The sequence below is a fragment of the Chaetomium fimeti genome (assembly GCF_033439085.1).
Source record: "Chaetomium fimeti strain CBS 168.71 chromosome Unknown B0H64scaffold_1, whole genome shotgun sequence".
Lineage (NCBI taxonomy): Eukaryota > Fungi > Ascomycota > Sordariomycetes > Sordariales > Chaetomiaceae > Chaetomium > Chaetomium fimeti.
The window spans coordinates 3,242,746-3,258,477 of NW_026944329.1; the positions used below are offsets into that span (position 1 = coordinate 3,242,746).

A 15,732-nucleotide genomic window follows, 5' to 3' on the forward strand; every position below is an offset into this window, starting at 1 on the left:
AATTCTTCGCACCGAGCTTAGAGGCATCGCCGGACTGCCACCTCGATAATTGTCTCTCCCGGTGTGACAATAAGGCTTCGCCTGTTCACGGTGTCGAGACCATTGCTTCCAGACTCCAGGGGTTGAGCTTAGGCAACTCAACTTTCCTACAAACCGTCGGGAACGTTCTTCAAGATTCGCGTGTCCATGCCGAGGTGCAAATCGTGTGCCACTACGAACTCCATCCTGTCGCCAAGATGCCACGCGTTATTTGTGCCAGCAAAGATGCGTGTTACCTTTGTAACCTGCTAATCCAGCTTCATGGAAAGTTTTACGTGCCTAGGACTCATGGCAACGTCTATACTAGCTGGCTACTCCCACCAATTTCCACTCTCAGCGAAATCCAGACCCTACTCAACAAAGCTTTGGAGACCGAGATAAGAGGTATCATTGGGAGTCTGATGAAAAGTGATGCACCAAGGTTGGTGCTGACCATGAACGAAAGCGAAAGCAGCGTTTTCCCTCTTCCAACTTTTCCGCCCACGCCAGCAAGTTCGGTGACACTGGCGGAAGCCTCCGGGAGCGGCAAACAGGCTACCAGTGCCCAAGGGACGCATGAAGCCCAGCAGCGCCTACAAGACATTGGCAAAGGCGCCACCCGCGAGTTATCTCTTAAAGCGCCCCCTCAAACGCCGACCACTACTGCTTTCGATCCGGTATCTCCTGGCTTGGAGAATACCACCAGTGCGCCACCAGGAAACGACGAAGGTCTGACCGCTACGCCTCAAATCGATCCCAAGTGTTCTGAGGTCCATGCCGCTGTCCCGGCCACTTCCGATGAACTAGGAAAAGAGGGAACCAAGGAGCTGGCCACGACTTTTCCTGGGTATCCAGCCTCGGCCAACCGAAACAGCACTCCTGAGCAACAACAAAAACCAAAGGCCCCAAAACCCAAGCCAGCCCCAGAACCAAATCAAGAACCAGCACCGCAACTCGAAACAACACGCCCCCCCTCATCACAGAAGCACACCTCCACTGGCCGCCGCCGCCGCGTGCCGAGGCGTTCTCCATCGCGCGTCCCAGGGGGGTTGTCGAGCTGGAGCTCTGCGAGGAGGGCGTGGATGTCGAGGGGGAGAGTGGCGGTGGCGGATGCGTGTACGCGACGTACGGGGGGGAGGTGGTGGTGGTTGATTTTGGGGTTGGGGTTGGGTTTGGGAGGGGGGGTGTGGGCGGTTAGTGGTGGGGGGGAGGGGGTAACCGGCTGTGTTTTGATGATAGGGGTTGTGGTGATGTGATGCGAGGGGGGGGGTTGTTGTAGGGTTGTTTTTTCCCTCTCTCTTTCTCCTTTACTTTTCTTTCCAAGGCACGTTCATACCTGGGACGGAGGTCACACAGATGTTTGCAAATTGCTGGGTAAATAATATACATTACCGCCGCCAGTTTGAACGCCGTCTGACTATAACATACATCCCCTACATGAGACTGCTTCTCCCCCCAACCTCCATACTCCCTTGGCCGTCCTTCATATCCCCGCTCCGCCCCACCACAAACTCCCGATAGATCCTCTCCAACCGCGCCCGCTCATCGCTACTGATACTCGCCCGGGTCGCCTCAAGTGCCTTGGAGAGGTGCTCCCAGCGAAGCACTACCTCGGCGTTACCACCGGCGTCTGCAACGTCGCCATTAACGCCATTAACATTCCCGCCGGCGGGGTTGGCAGGGCCCTTGGAAAACTGCTTCGCGCGCTTCCGTGCCAGCTTGATGCCCTCCAGCTTGCTGGCTATGGCCGCCTGCTCGGCAAGCTGCGTCGCACGGGTACGGGGTGCCGCGGCAGCGTTGCCATCTGGCGAGCTGCCGTCCTCGCCATAGCGGAACTGGACAAAGTTCCTCGCCGATGAGGCCGTGGCCTTTTTAGCCGCGCCGCGCCGGGTATTAGCGGCGGCGGCAGGCTGTTCGCGATCGTTCAGCACGTCGTGGATGGCCTCGAGCTGGGCGTTGGACACCAGCGCCTGAAGGTCGGCACCGGAAAAGCCTTCGGTCCTGCGGCCCAGCTCGAGCAGTTCCTCGTCTGAATTCCAGACTTCGTCGGCGACTTTGACTTTCTGGGCGAGCGCCCGGATGATGTCGAGGCGGTCTTCTAGCGTGGGGAAGTCACAAAGCAGAGACTTGTCGAGACGGCCCGGTCTGAGCAGCGCAGGGTCGATCAGGTCTGGGCGAGAGGTCGCGGCCAGGACGTACACGCCCGAGAGCCCCTCGGCGCCGTCCATTTGCGTCAGCAGCTGGTTGACGACGCGGTCGGTGACACCTGTGGAGTCGTGGCCGCGCTTGGGGGCGATGGAGTCGAACTCGTCGAAGAAGAGGACACAGGGTTTGGCGGCAGACGCGCGCTCGAAGAGGTCACGGACGCTCTTTTCCGAGGCACCAATGTACTTGTTGAGGATCTCGGGGCCCTTGACGCTGATGAAGTTCAGGCCGCACTCCCCAGCCACAGCGCTGGCGAGGAGGGTTTTTCCGCATCCGGGGTAACCGTACAGGAGGAGGCCAGAGCGGAGGCGGAGAGGGCATTGCGCAAAGATGGGGGCGTACTTGGTTGGGTATTGGAGTGTCTCGAGGAGAACTTGACGGGTCTCTGTCAGCCCGCCGATAGAGGAGAAGGTGGTGGTTGAGCTTTGGAGCGTGACGTTGCGCAGCGAGGCTGGTGTAAACCCCTTGAGGGCGCTGTCGAAATCGGCACGGCTCAGGTGGATGGTGGTCGCGTCGGGGTTCGACGACTCGCCAACATTCCGGCTCAGGGCCTCATTGCGGGCTCTCGAGATGAGCAGGATCAGATCGCCTGGCATGTAGCCGTCAGTTTGGCCGGCAATTTCGAGGAAGTCAAGGTCCTGGTCAAGGATGAAGCCGCTGGGCTTATCCTTGGGCACTTCCTCGGTCGTACGGGTTGGGCCGTCCATCCACCCCCCTCCATCACCGTCTGTGGTACTACCATCTGCGGTCGTCGGGCGGCTGCGGTCTTCAACCTCGGGCTCGACTTCCTCCGGGGAAACAGAGCCCTGCTTAGTGAGGGCCTCCATGACGCGCCGCCTAGTTTCCTTATCAGGGGCACTCAGGTCAACGATCTCACGGACAATGTGGCCGCCCACGAGGACGTTGTGCAGCGAATCCTTGCCCTGGCAGGTGGCGAGCAGGACCACATTACTGTCCCTGCCGCAGTACTGCCTAACCATAGAGCAGATAGCCTCGCTGATCTGGCGGCTCCGGCCGTTCTCGTTCCCCACCTGGAGCTCAGTCTCGGCCGGGCAGAGGCGGTCGAGGTCGTCGAGAATAACGATTGCTTTTCCGCCCAGCCTGGCGCCCCAGCTGGCAGCCATGAACAGGCGATTCAGCGTCTCCTTGATGGTGGACACCCTGCTTTCGTCATTGACGAGCTTAGTACAAGGGAAGTAATCCGCATAGTAAAGTTGGGAAGCGCGCATTGCACGCACGACCGTTTGTGCGACGGACGTCTTGCCGGATCCCTGGCCGCCGGTCAGGAGGACGGATGACATATGCGAGAGGTGCGACTTGAGCTTCTCCAGCAGTGAGTCGATGCCAACCAGAAGGGTATCGGACGAGCCCAGCTGGCCAGCCTCGAAATCTGTGAGCCACGAAGGCATCGGGACCGGAGGTTCGACCACAAGGGGCAACTTCCAGTCAGCACCAAAGATCCAGCTCATGGGCTTCTTCCCCTGTCCTTGTGGCGCCGAAGAAGGTTCGAACTTCACAATAGCCCCTTCCCACCCACGAGGGCAGTTCAAACCGTGGTGTACTCCAAGGACCTGGCCATCTGTGAGGGGACCCTGCAGTAGTCCGTTTCCGTTTGGCCCGTAGATATGCTTTACCTGGGTTGCTGCCTCCTCTTTTTCGGCCTTGGATTGGCCACCGAACTTCAGACCTGAGGTTTGGGTGGGCTTCAACGACTGAAAAGGGTATATCTTGAGCTTTTGCACCGAGTCGCGGGGAATGCCGTCGTGGTCGGTGGTCCTCCGGGGGGTCGGAACCGGAGCGGGCTCAATTTTGACCACACCACCAACCATGCCTTCGCAGCCAAGCGCAGCGCACAGAGGCGATGAGAGGGCTGTTGTTTGCCCATTGGGAGGGTCATCCCACGGCAGAAGGGCGGCGACGATCTTGGTGGACGCTTTCGCTGCAGGGTCTGGTTCTTGCGGCTGGTTTGCCGAATCAAGTGGCTGTTGAAGACCGGCAGGCCGTACAACGCTGACCGACACCCAGCCCAACCCCTTCAGGTCTCCGGCGGAGAGAAGATCACGATCGATCCAGACATTGAGAGCCTCGGGCGGGGGCTCGTCGAACAAGTCTTGGCAGTTGGCACGGTCGATACCGCGAAAGAACAAGACTAGCTTCTTCTCCTCTCGGGCGCTCTTCCTCCTAGCCGTGGTTGTTGAGCTCTTGCCACTTCTCCGAGACGCGCTGCCCACACTCCTGTCGTCTTTGCTGCTTCGCTGCTTCTGCCTCGTCTTGGGCGCCACGATGACCTCGGCGTCCGGAGCGATTTTGGCGAACGGTGCATTGGCGGGAAGAGCAGGCTCGAGCGATAGGACCTTGATGTTGGCGGTGGATGTAGGTGACAGATGGAGCGTCAAGGGGTGCATGTAGCGGGTGGGAGCGCGAGACTCTATGGCATGCACGGGATTAGGGACGGCGCGGATCTGGAAGAGCAGGTTGTCCTCCAAAAAGGTTCCGTGTAGCTCGATCATCTCCCAGTCGTCAGGCGTCAGGGGCTCTATGTTGACGGTGTGGACCAGGGGCGGGTCGAAATGCACAGTTATCGTGATTTTCTGGCCCTCGGCGAGTCCCAAGGTTGCGCCGAGTGTGGTATCCATCTCGATGAACTCCGGATCGCGTCCGTCGCGGGATCCGCCGATGCCGTCCCTCCCAACGACCGGGGCGGCTCTCCGTAGTTTGCTCGGCATGCCGGACCATCCAAGGTACACGTGCTTCATCGATGAGGTGTTCGCCGGATCGGAGTTGCTACCAGGGGGACTGGAACGGGCGCGGTAACGGAGTTCGACGACGACATTTTGGGCAGGCTAAGCACGGCAATTACACGTCAATTGCATGCTCCATATTAAGGAGAACACGACCCTTACTTTGTTAATATTGGAGAGGATCGTGGCTATCGACGGCGGCAGGTTGACAAGGCAGTTCTGCAGATGCACCAAAGCGAGAGTCGCCGACGATGGCTGCATCGGCGCCATTGCAGCTCACGGGGACCCGGGATCGGGCGAGTTGGTCGGGGATAAGATATGTTGACTGCGCGATCTCAAGGTGGTACTGTATTTGTGTTTTCGAATGTAGCGACTCAAGATAAAGAAAGGACGGATGTTGATCGATGCAACATTTCATCCCACTTCCACTTCGGCGCGCATATGATTCCAGGCGGTTTCGGGAGCGGCAGCTTGGAACGGGGCAGCTTCCCGGCAATCTGCATGTGCCGAGGCAAGGAACCAAGCGCGGGTCTGCAGGGCCATGCCAGATCCCCGCGAAATGCCAAGAGAGACTGCAGCTCCCAGTGCCCAACTGGCCACACCTGCCAGCGCCAGCTGTGGCCTGGGCAGCATGTTTAATCACCCCTAACTCGGACGCGCGAAAAAGCGCGTTGGGCATTCCTTGGACGCGTCCCCCTGTCATTGCTTGGTAGCTTGCCCAGCCTCCCGCCCAAGCGCCTGCATGTGTTTTCTTATCGCAATCCCAATCCCGCCCAAAGCCCCGGCTCGTCGCACAACCTCCCCGCCTCCGTCGTCGACTACACCAAGTAAACAATCACCATCCCCGTGCGGAGAAGAGGTCTAAATTACAGCCGCAACCATGGCGCTCCTTCAGATGAAGGCGCCTGTCGACTATGAGGTGCAGCTGAGTGAGTACCTCCCTAGCAAACACTTCAACTTGACAATTTCAAGACTGATGCTAACGGTGAACTAGGCGCGTTCGAGAACTTCCTGTCCGATTTCAAGACCTCCCCGCAGGAGACTATCACTCATGCCTTGGGAAACATCACTATTGATGAGGACGACCTTAGTGACGAGTATGACTTTATGGACGAGGATGACAACGCCCAGCAGCAACGTCGCCGCGAGAAGACCCAGAAACAACCACCCCGACACAAGTACCGGGATATGCTCCAAAATCTGGCCGACAGAAAAGTCAGCGAGGTAGTCGTCGACCTGGACGACCTTGCTTCGTACGAGAAGGAGCTGAACGAGGGGCTTAAGCTGGTCGAGTGGGTCGAGCAAAATACGCGACACTATGTTGAAATCCTCTCACGGGCCGTCGACAAGCTGATGCCCCAGCCGAGCGAAAATGTCACGTTCAAGGACGACGTGCTCGATGTTCTCATGTCGAACCGGACACAACGCAACGAGATGCTAGAGGGGATTGCCGACAGGGAATCGGACCCAACTATCCTCAACGACCAGTACCCGTCGCAGCTCACCCGCCGATACAGCCTCGTCTTCAAGCCGAGGACGTCGACCCCTGACAACCCGGTCAAGGCGCTATCAGTGCGCCAGGTTCGCGGTGACCACCTAGGCCACCTCATCACCATTCGCGGTATCGCAACAAGGGTATCCGACGTCAAGCCCATCGTCCAGGTCAGCGCCTACACTTGTGACCGCTGCGGCTGTGAGATCTTCCAGCCTGTCACCGACAAGCAATATGGGCCCCTCACGATCTGCCCGTCCAAGGACTGCCAGGAGAATCAGGCCAAGGGGCAACTGTACCCGTCATCGAGGGCATCCAAGTTCTTGCCTTTCCAGGAGGTCAAGGTCCAGGAGCTTGCAGAGCAGGTACCTATCGGCCAAATTCCCAGGACTTTGACCGTTCTGTGTTATGGCAGCTTGGTTAGGCAGGTCAGCCCCGGTGATGTGGTCGACGTCGGCGGAATCTTCCTCCCTACCCCTTACACGGGCTTCCAGGCCATGCGCGCCGGCCTGTTGACCGACACCTACATCGAGGCGCACCACGTTGTCCAGCACAAGAAGGCATACGAGGATATGGAGATCGACCCCATGATGGCGCGGAGGATCGCCAAGTTTACGCAGTCGGGGAACCAGTACGAGTACCTCGCCAAGTCGATTGCCCCTGAAATCTTCGGCCACCTCGACGTCAAGAAGGCGCTCCTCCTGCTGCTCGTGGGTGGTGTCACCAAGGAAGTCGGCGACGGTATGCGTATCCGTGGTGATATCAACATCTGCTTGATGGGTGACCCCGGTGTGGCCAAGTCCCAGCTGCTCAAGTACATTTCCAAGGTCGCCCCGCGCGGCGTGTACACCTCGGGTCGTGGCAGCAGTGGTGTGGGTCTGACGGCCGCCGTGATGCGCGACCCAGTCACGGACGAGATGGTGCTCGAAGGCGGCGCGCTGGTCCTGGCCGACAACGGGATCTGCTGTATCGATGAGTTCGACAAGATGGACGACAACGACCGCACCGCCATCCACGAAGTCATGGAACAGCAGACCATCTCCATCTCCAAAGCCGGCATCAGCACTTCCCTCAACGCGCGCACCTCCATCCTGGCCGCCGCCAACCCGCTCTACGGGCGCTACAACACGCGCCTGTCCGCCGTGGAGAACATCAACCTCCCCGCGGCGCTCCTCTCCCGTTTCGACGTCATGTTCCTCCTGCTCGACACCCCAACGCGGGAGACAGACGCACAGCTCGCCAAGCACGTGGCACACGTGCACATGCACAACCGGCACCCGGACCTAGGCACGGCCGACGGCATCGTCTTCTCGCCGCAGGAAGTGCGCGCCTACGTGGCGCAGGCGCGCACGTTCCGGCCCGTGGTGCCGCAGGCCGTGTCCGAGTACATGGTCAAGACGTACGTGCGGCTGCGGGGCAGCCAGCGGCGGGCCGAGAAGCGGTCGCAGGCCAACAACTTCGGCCACACGACGCCCCGCACCCTGCTCGGCGTCGTCCGCCTCGCCCAGGCCCTCGCCCGCCTCGCCTTCCGCAACACCGTCACCCAGGACGACGTCGACGAGGCCCTGCGCCTCATCGAGGCGTCCAAGGAGAGTCTGGCTGGCGAAGACCAGTCGCGCGGCAGGCGGGGTCTGAATGCGAGCAGCAAGATTTATAACCTCGTCAAGGGGCTTGCCGATAGTGGTGCTTGCAGGGCGGATGATGTGGAGGATGATGAGGACGAGGAAGGGTATGGCGTGGAGATGAGCCTGCGCAAGGTCAAGGAGCGCGTCATTGCCAAGGGGTTCACCGAGAACCAGTGGCTGGGTGCGTTGGAGGAGTATACCGACTTGGATGTGAGTTCTATCAACCCTACCGGCCCTACTTTAACCTGTGAGAAGAATGATGGACTGACTGGCGGATGCTACAGGTCTGGCAAACGGCTGGCAACGGCACGAGGCTGGTGTTCGTCACGTCTGGCAACGCCGAGCGGGAGGGGAGCCAGGAGTTGTGAGCGTGTGGCTTGGGGTAGTAGTTCTAGCTTTGGGTTCCAGCTGTTGCATTTGCGCGTCTTTTTTTGGGTGTGTTGTGTGTATGCACTCGGCGTTGCCAGGGGGGTAGTTATGGAATTGAATAATTGTATGGGATTCGTTTCCCGACTCATGTAGCGGCTTCGGTGCTGCTAGCTGGATAATGAAATGAGTCAAGTTAAACCGATGTTGTGTTCCGTGCTTCTCAAGACGGACAGACAGAATAGTTGTACGAGGGCGTCCTCAAAAGACTTGCTGTCAGGACACTTGGGTCAAAACCCCCCCACCGCCGAGTCCAAAACTGCGACACTACAAGTACAGTCTCCCATTTCTACACAGCGTCTATCTACACACCGTTTCATAGGATTACAAGCCTGCCTTCAAATCCGCATCGTCAGCAGCGCAGCGCGCTCCATCTCGCCGAGCACGCCGCTGCCGGCGAGGGTCCACTTCTCGGTAACCGTCTTCTCGTCAACGGTAGCGCGCAGCATGCCGCTGGCGGCCCAGTACTCCATCAGGGCGCGGGCCTCGAGCTTGTCGACGCCGGCGACGCGGAGCACGCGGACGGAGCGCAGGACGGCCTCGACGCGGTCGTCGTAGCCGCGGAAGAAGGGGTCCTTCTGGGGCACCTCGACGCCCGCCGCGCCCGCGCCCCTGCGCGCCTCGGCCTCGCGCTGCGCCAGCGCCAGCTCCATGCTGGGCGCCCGCGGCGCGTTGTTGCGGCTGGTGGCCGCCAGCACCGCGCCCCCCGCGGGGAACTGCACGCCGCCGCCCAGCGCGTCCGTGAACAGGCGCACCAGCGCCAGGTCGTGCGAGTGGATCCGCTCGAAGGACGGCGAGCGGTAGTCCGACACCTTCATCGCGTGGGCGAGCCCGTCGAGGCAGAGGAGGATGGGCGGCCGGTTGGCCTTTTGCGCCGTCAGCTCGTTCCAGAGCGCCTGGAAGACGGGCCAGGCGCCGTCGGCCTCCTTGGCGACGTTGGCGAGCGCCAGGAGCGGGGTGTTGGAGGGGATGTTTTGCGGGAGCTCCGGGTGGGCTTGGATGGTGTACGTCTTGGATAGCACTTGCTCGTTGGCGCGCTTGATGGCGTGGATCAGCTTGAGCACGTAAACGGGCTGCATGTACTGGACGGGGTCGGTGTTTGGGATGGGAGCGTATTCGGTGCTGGCGGTGGTAATTTCATGGGCTGGGAGGGGTCAGCATAGGTGGCAATCGGTAGCTAGATCAAGGCTGAGACATACCCTCTGGGAGGTTGATGACGATCCAGTTGTTGAGGTGGGCATGGGCCATGGCCTGCAGCAGCATCATGCTCTTGCCAGCCACCTTGTCACCGGTCACAACCAGACGTAGGGTCTTCCTGTTGTCGGCCGACTCCTGCATCTGGTTCGCCAGGTTGACCGTCTCCTTGCGCACCAACACGGCGGGTTTCCTGAACATGCCCCAGCACTGTGTCGTCTTGAAGGCTTCGCCGGCGCGCAGCTGGTCCTGCACCTCTTCGGGAAGGGCCAGGACCCTGGCGGTGTTCTCGGCTGCGGTCATATCGGCCGGGGCCAGGTCGGTAAGCCATGGCACGGGGATGGCGTTGTCGTTGCTAAGGGTAATGCGCTTGCGGTAGGCCTTGCGCTCTCCGGGCTGCGGGACCCTACCCCTCTCAGCGACCCTGTCCTTCTTGAACTTGCCGAGCTGCAGCTTCTTGCCCACACGGGAGTGGCCCTTCGTACTGGCGGCTGGCTGAAACGCCCTTCTGGGTGCAGCATTCGAGGCTGCGGTTGTCGAGAAGGGTGCGGTCAGGGTTCTGGTGAGAGGGAGTGCAGCGATGGGAGTAGCAGTAGTGGCAGTTCTTGACATGGGCCCTGATACCGGAATCCCCGCTGACGGCCGCACGAGGCAGCGTAGGCAATTGGGGGTCGACATGGTGTTGCCGGTATGTGTCTAGTCGTCTCTTTCGGCTGCAGTAACGGTTGCTTCTATTTCATCGTAGGGTGTGCCGTCCAAATCGCCAATGGCTGCCGGGCCGGAGCTGCTCAAAATTCGAGATAATCGATCACCAGAAAATCGAACCCAGCGCGCGAAGTCGAAGCACGGGCCTTGCCAAGCCTAAACTGCCCGCTGCTGTGGCTTCAAGCCGGCAATACTTCACCGCCCAAATGTCAACAGTGCCCCTGAGTGGTATCAACATCACAACGGCATAACTGCTTAGGAATAGATTGCTGGTTGGTTTGGAGCTGGTTCGACGGCTGACAAGCGATCTCATCGTTTAGGCTACGGCTGGTACGAATTGGGTACATGGCTATTGAGCACGTGCATCACCGTGGATGGTGAAGACCGTAGAGATTGACCACACAGTTTCAGTTTCAGTCCGTATTAACAACGCATATATTCCCCTAATTCACATGCTACCTTCGAATATTCAATGAATCCACAGGTTAGAAATTTGTCGACTCGGAGATGGCGGATGGGCGAGGTTGGTTTGCTTGCACAAGGACCCCTGTTACTACATGTGGGGTTGCTTTTCTACCGGTTTTCACCGCCTAAATTTCAGGATGTTCTTCGCAACTCAACCTTCTGCGCAATCAGAGCGGGCGCAGAGAAACCGACCTCGAAACACCAACACCATCCGATCACCAATCAACCACTCAAAACCACCAAACCACACAATCCACAACCATGGCCACCACAGCCTCAAAACCCGCCAAACTCCCCGTCACCGTCGACAAGCCGACCCCCTACACCTTCGACCTCGGCCTGCTCCTCGCCAACGACCCCAACCCAGTCGCCATCCCCGCCTCCGCCTCCGCCGCGACCGACCCCGCCGCCCTCGAGAGCCACCTCGCCTCCGTCGCGCGCGACGGCACCCAAGTGCTAATCAACCAGCTGCTCACCACCTGCGCCATCAGCTCCACGCCCGCAGGCGTGCTCCTCTCCCTGCCCCCGGCCCAAACCCCCTTACCGCGCGAGAAGCCGATCCCGGCGGCCAAGGCGGAGACGAAATGGTCGGCGTTCGCGAAGCGGCGCGGGATCAAGCCCAAGACGCGGGAGCAGCGGCGCAACCAGCAGTACAACGAGGCGACGGGGGAGTTTGAGCGCAAGTGGGGGTACAAGGGCGCCAACAAGGCCGGGCAGGACGACGCGATTATTGAAGTCAGTGCTGCGAAGGAGGCGGAGCGCAGGGAAGGGACGAGCGTGCGCGGCGACAAGCGGAGGGAGATTCGCGAGCGCGTGAAGCGGAATGAGCGGCGGATGAGGAAGAACCAGCGGAATGCGGAGGGGAGGAAGTAGGGTTGGGCTTGTTCCTCTTTTTTTTTCAAAGCTCAGTTTTCGTTGTATGAAGGCGGTGGTGGATGAGTGCATTACAGGCGTTAAACCAGGGTTCTGTGTTTGTGTTTGCGTACTTTTGCGGCGTTAGGGAGGAGAAAAGGCTAGGGCAGCTCTCGAGAATCAAGAGGGGTTTCAGCATCAAATGTGGCCTCACTTAATTGCAAATGTATATGCGCCTCGGGGGCTCGCCGCTCTCGCGAAATTCAACTGTCACCGGGACATCCATCCATTTCATTACCCCCCCAACCCAACCAAGCCTTCTTATCGTACAACTCTCTCATCTTCCAAGAAAAAGAAAGGTCCCGGCCCCTCCCGACATGCTTTTATCCCTCGTGTCCCAAAGAAAAAACAACCCCAAGGATATTCACGCTTCAGATAGATTCCGAAAAAAAAAAAACGAGTAGGCGAGGGTAATTGCCATCCTCCACCGACCAACCCCCATGCCACTCAAATTCAGGCCTTGGTATCCTCATTACTGCGCGCGGCCCAGCGGTATCAAGAACGAAACAAAAGAAACAAAAATTGCCGAAATCGATGTGAAAAGAGGAACTAGGCGGGTGGCCCGCGTAGGGGCAGTGCCTGCCTAGAACTCCATAAAAATGAAAAACGGGAAGGGGTATTGAAACCGGAAAACACAAAGGCCGGATGGGGAAAAGTTCGGACCCAAAGAACGGCCCTCAATGAATCGGCAGGCCGTAGTGAAAAGAAAAGGTGACGAGAGTGGCGACGCCGTGGCCGGACTTCCTTCGTGTGCTCCATATAGACCGTGCGCGAGAGATGCGGTTCGCGGTGACGAGTCTGTAGATGGGGTGCTGAGCAAGGGCGGGACAGACAAAAAGGCAAGTTGTCGGCGGCGTCGGGTCGTCAATGAATTGCTGATGATGAATGATGTCGCTCTTCGGATGTAAAACACAGACGCTCGCTATTCCCATGGCATGACGACTATGACGAAAACCTTCGCAGAATGAAAACCTGCTCAAAAGTTCAGCGGTGACAGCGGTTTGATGGGCGAGAGGGGCCGCAGGTCGCCCGACTTCCTCGGCGGCGTCTCTCGCTCGCTGCTGACCGTAAGTGTCGTCGATATTGTCGAACTTGTTTCGGCACTCTCGGTCTCGGCCACTGCCTTCTTCTTCAGCCGCCCCTTTTGCTCGGTTGCGCTGCGGTTCGGGCTCTTGTTGCTGTCTGACGAAGAAACGGTGCGCATTTCAGGCCCTTCCTCCTCGCCGCTGCCGCTTCCATTCTTCAACCCACCAACCGCTCCTTGAGGTGGCGGTGAGTCGAAGCGTGCGTACTCTTCTTCGATGTACTTGGCCTCGTCCTTGCACCCCTTCCAGCAATCGCGCCAGTCACAAACCAGGAACTTGAAACAGAAGGCGTCGATCTTCATACACGGCTGGAAGCAGATGCATAGGTTGCGGAAGTCCATCTTGTTCTTCTCCGAGTGTGCAAGCAGGAGGCTGAGATGGCAAGTGATGGCGAAGAGGAGGTAGTAGTTGAAGGGCGGAAGCTTTGAGAGCTCTTCGATGAGCAGCGGCGGCACCGTCTCCGCCCCCGCGCACTCCCTTGCAATCCTGTCTTGAGCCTCCTTAGGGAACAACTCGTCGGGGAGCTCCCGCAGCCACGCCTTCAGCATGGACCCGACGATGTTGATGTCGTAAAGGTCTTGTTCTTCAAAGAGATCCACATCCAACTCTGCAAATCAGTTAGCGATGTCAACACGGGAACCCGTCCAAGAGCCCGCCAAACGTACCCTCATCAAATTTCCGTTGCCACTTTTTGATCTGCGGCCCGCTGCCCGGAACCCGGTATAGGCCCTCGACCTCACTGCCCTTATAGTTCAGGTAGTCTATCGCCCTCCAGGGGAATGCGGGCATCCAAAATTCGGTCTTGTCCCGAGAATCCTCCAGCCTCTTGGAGATCCTAGTGAGGCGCGTTTGTTCAACAAGTGGTAGGTTGATGACCCTGAGAACGTAGTGCTCGTCGTCCACCGCCGGTTCTTTGACCACCGGCAGCTCATGCCTTGAGCCAAAGAAGCGGTTGCTGAGCATGCCTGCCGCCCGACTGTGCTTGAGGTTGCTGAAAAAAGCTCCTCCGGGTGTCGGGGCATACGCCGAAGCATGGTCCCTCTGCTGGGTTTCTTGACCTCTTCCTCTCCCGCCCATGTCCCTGGTCTGCGACCGCTCGGCTGAATGGTTCCTGACTGCCGACATCATCTCCCGAAACGACCGGTCGCGTGCTTGAAGCGGGGCTGTCCTCGGAGCTGCGGACGAAGCGTAAGGTCTCTCGGATTCGGCGGCCTTGGCCGGCGCCAGCGCCAGTGGTGGAACGTGATCTCTAGGGCTCGGGCTGTCCTTGAGGTCCTTGTCCTTGGTGGACCGGGTGCGGCTGAGTAGGTTGAAGGGCTTGGGTTTAGACCTCTTCGACGACACCGAATTACCCGGGCTCTCGTAGTCTACCGTCGAGGCTAGCGACACTTCGGATCGAGAAGGCAGTGGTGTGTTCGATTTCTGGACGGAGGGGTCCGGATGGGGCGATTCTATGATGCAACAAGCTGGTTAGCGCGACTTGAAACAAGGTGGAGAGTCCCGGTTTATTGTGGGATCGACAGGGCCGGGCAAGTCCAGACGACCATGGAAGATGGGACACAGAATGCTTGCGTACCTGAATGCTTGGTGCTTTGTTTCGAGAGCGACGGCCGGTCCGAGTCTCTCGACATGACTTCGGCGCGGGAATTGGAGTGTTGGTGCACAATCGGACGATCCGACTTCGCCCCCTTCCCAAAGTTGAAAAAGAAGCCCGATTTGGACGCCTTGTCGTCGCCGCGCCGCGGGTGTCTGTGGCCCAGCGGTGGTTGTTGGTCCGCAGCTTGGTCTCTTGGCGAGGGCTGCGGCGGGTCACGGGCGTCGTCTGGATTCCGCTGGCGCGGCCTCTGCTCCTCTTGGTGTTCTAGCGACTGTCGGGGCGGGTGCAAGACATCGGCAAGCGGTTGGGGCTCTCCAATGCTAGCAATTTCCACCTTGTTCTGGCCGTATCGGAAAGGGGAGCGTGGAGATCGGGGCGACGTAGGGTCGGAAGGGAGTCGCGCAGAACGGGGGACCGTTTCACCAAGACGAGAGTTGTCGCTGGGCCGCGTGGTCTCCGCCAGCGTGAGCGGCTGCGGTGCAGCTTTACGGCCCATTCCAATCGGTGCGAAATGCCAGGGGCGCAGGCGGGCCACCTGGCTCAGGACGGGCCTGGGTGTTGCAGGGAGGGTTCCTGATTTGCGCTGTGCGCACTCTGCCGCAACCAAGGACCAACAGCCTGCAGCTATTGCCGGGCGCGGAGCCGTCACACAGTGTCGGGGCTTACGGGGTCGGGTAAGGTTGGTCGGTAAGAAATGGAAATAGGCGGATTGCCGTCTGCGTCAAATGAGCGATCTCTCCGAACTTCAAAGAGGCACGGACGGGTGTTGGAGGGGTTCTGTTGCAAGGCGGGAGCCGCAAAACAGATGGAAGGGGCAGTCTGAAAGTGGCTCTGCCTCTCTCTGTGGGCCGTTGTTCGAATGAGTGCGCCAGATCGACCACCAAACAGGCATGGCCAAGGAGGCACACACCGCTGCCCTGTCTTGCCTTCCACAATCCGCACGCTAAACCGCCAGGGATCCCCAGACCCCGCCTGCTGTCAGAATGCCCACTTTGAGCTCTCTCTGCCGATTTGATTCGCAGCGAAAGGCACAGCCCGGGCCCTCTCCCTGTCGGTCGACCGAATTTCCGACGAGATCTGAAAAGACGTTGGACGGATGACGACGTGCCGTCAACAAGTCTCCGGGTCGCTCCCTGAGGGTGATCCCAAGCCGATCGAAAAGAAATTCGGAAGCTGAGCAAGATCCAGTCCCTTGGGAGCAATTCCCAGATTAGAATCTGCACGACTTTTAGGCGGTTCGTTATGGTAACCTCGGCCTCGAATACCC

The 15,732-nt window shown here is 59.2% G+C and overlaps 5 protein-coding genes across 5 annotated transcripts; 2 read left to right on the plus strand and 3 right to left on the minus strand.

Annotated features, from left to right (window-relative positions):
- Positions 1 to 1,431: 1,431 nt before the first annotated feature.
- On the minus strand, positions 1,432 to 5,456 carry B0H64DRAFT_334417 (P-loop containing nucleoside triphosphate hydrolase protein). The gene is made up of 2 exons (XM_062801103.1): positions 5,127 to 5,456; positions 1,432 to 5,066 (listed from the first exon to the last, which is right to left on the minus strand). The coding sequence occupies exons 1-2, from the start codon at positions 5,232 to 5,234 to the stop codon at positions 1,452 to 1,454; spliced, it is 3,723 nt and encodes a 1,240-aa protein (XP_062664342.1). The 5' UTR covers positions 5,235 to 5,456; the 3' UTR covers positions 1,432 to 1,451.
- A 166-nt stretch (positions 5,457 to 5,622) lies between these two features.
- Positions 5,623 to 8,575, plus strand: B0H64DRAFT_428805 (DNA replication licensing factor MCM7). The gene is made up of 3 exons (XM_062805864.1): positions 5,623 to 5,893; positions 5,959 to 8,291; positions 8,366 to 8,575. Exons 1-3 carry the CDS (start codon positions 5,845 to 5,847, stop codon positions 8,447 to 8,449), a joined length of 2,466 nt encoding a protein of 821 aa, XP_062664343.1. The 5' UTR covers positions 5,623 to 5,844; the 3' UTR covers positions 8,450 to 8,575.
- A 147-nt stretch (positions 8,576 to 8,722) lies between these two features.
- B0H64DRAFT_24621 (mitochondrial ribosomal death-associated protein 3-domain-containing protein) lies at positions 8,723 to 10,850 on the minus strand. The gene is made up of 2 exons (XM_062799915.1): positions 9,707 to 10,850; positions 8,723 to 9,651 (listed from the first exon to the last, which is right to left on the minus strand). Exons 1-2 carry the CDS (start codon positions 10,377 to 10,379, stop codon positions 8,846 to 8,848), a joined length of 1,479 nt encoding a protein of 492 aa, XP_062664344.1. The 5' UTR covers positions 10,380 to 10,850; the 3' UTR covers positions 8,723 to 8,845.
- A 156-nt stretch (positions 10,851 to 11,006) lies between these two features.
- Positions 11,007 to 11,846, plus strand: B0H64DRAFT_24627 (ribosomal biogenesis regulatory protein). Its single transcript, XM_062799917.1, has one exon. The coding sequence runs from the start codon at positions 11,133 to 11,135 to the stop codon at positions 11,742 to 11,744; it is 612 nt and encodes a 203-aa protein (XP_062664345.1). The 5' UTR covers positions 11,007 to 11,132; the 3' UTR covers positions 11,745 to 11,846.
- An 879-nt stretch (positions 11,847 to 12,725) lies between these two features.
- Positions 12,726 to 15,334, minus strand: B0H64DRAFT_24635 (uncharacterized protein). The gene is made up of 3 exons (XM_062799920.1): positions 14,445 to 15,334; positions 13,534 to 14,319; positions 12,726 to 13,475 (listed from the first exon to the last, which is right to left on the minus strand). The coding sequence occupies exons 1-3, from the start codon at positions 14,959 to 14,961 to the stop codon at positions 12,760 to 12,762; spliced, it is 2,019 nt and encodes a 672-aa protein (XP_062664346.1). The 5' UTR covers positions 14,962 to 15,334; the 3' UTR covers positions 12,726 to 12,759.
- Between the last annotated feature and the right edge of the window lie 398 nt (positions 15,335 to 15,732).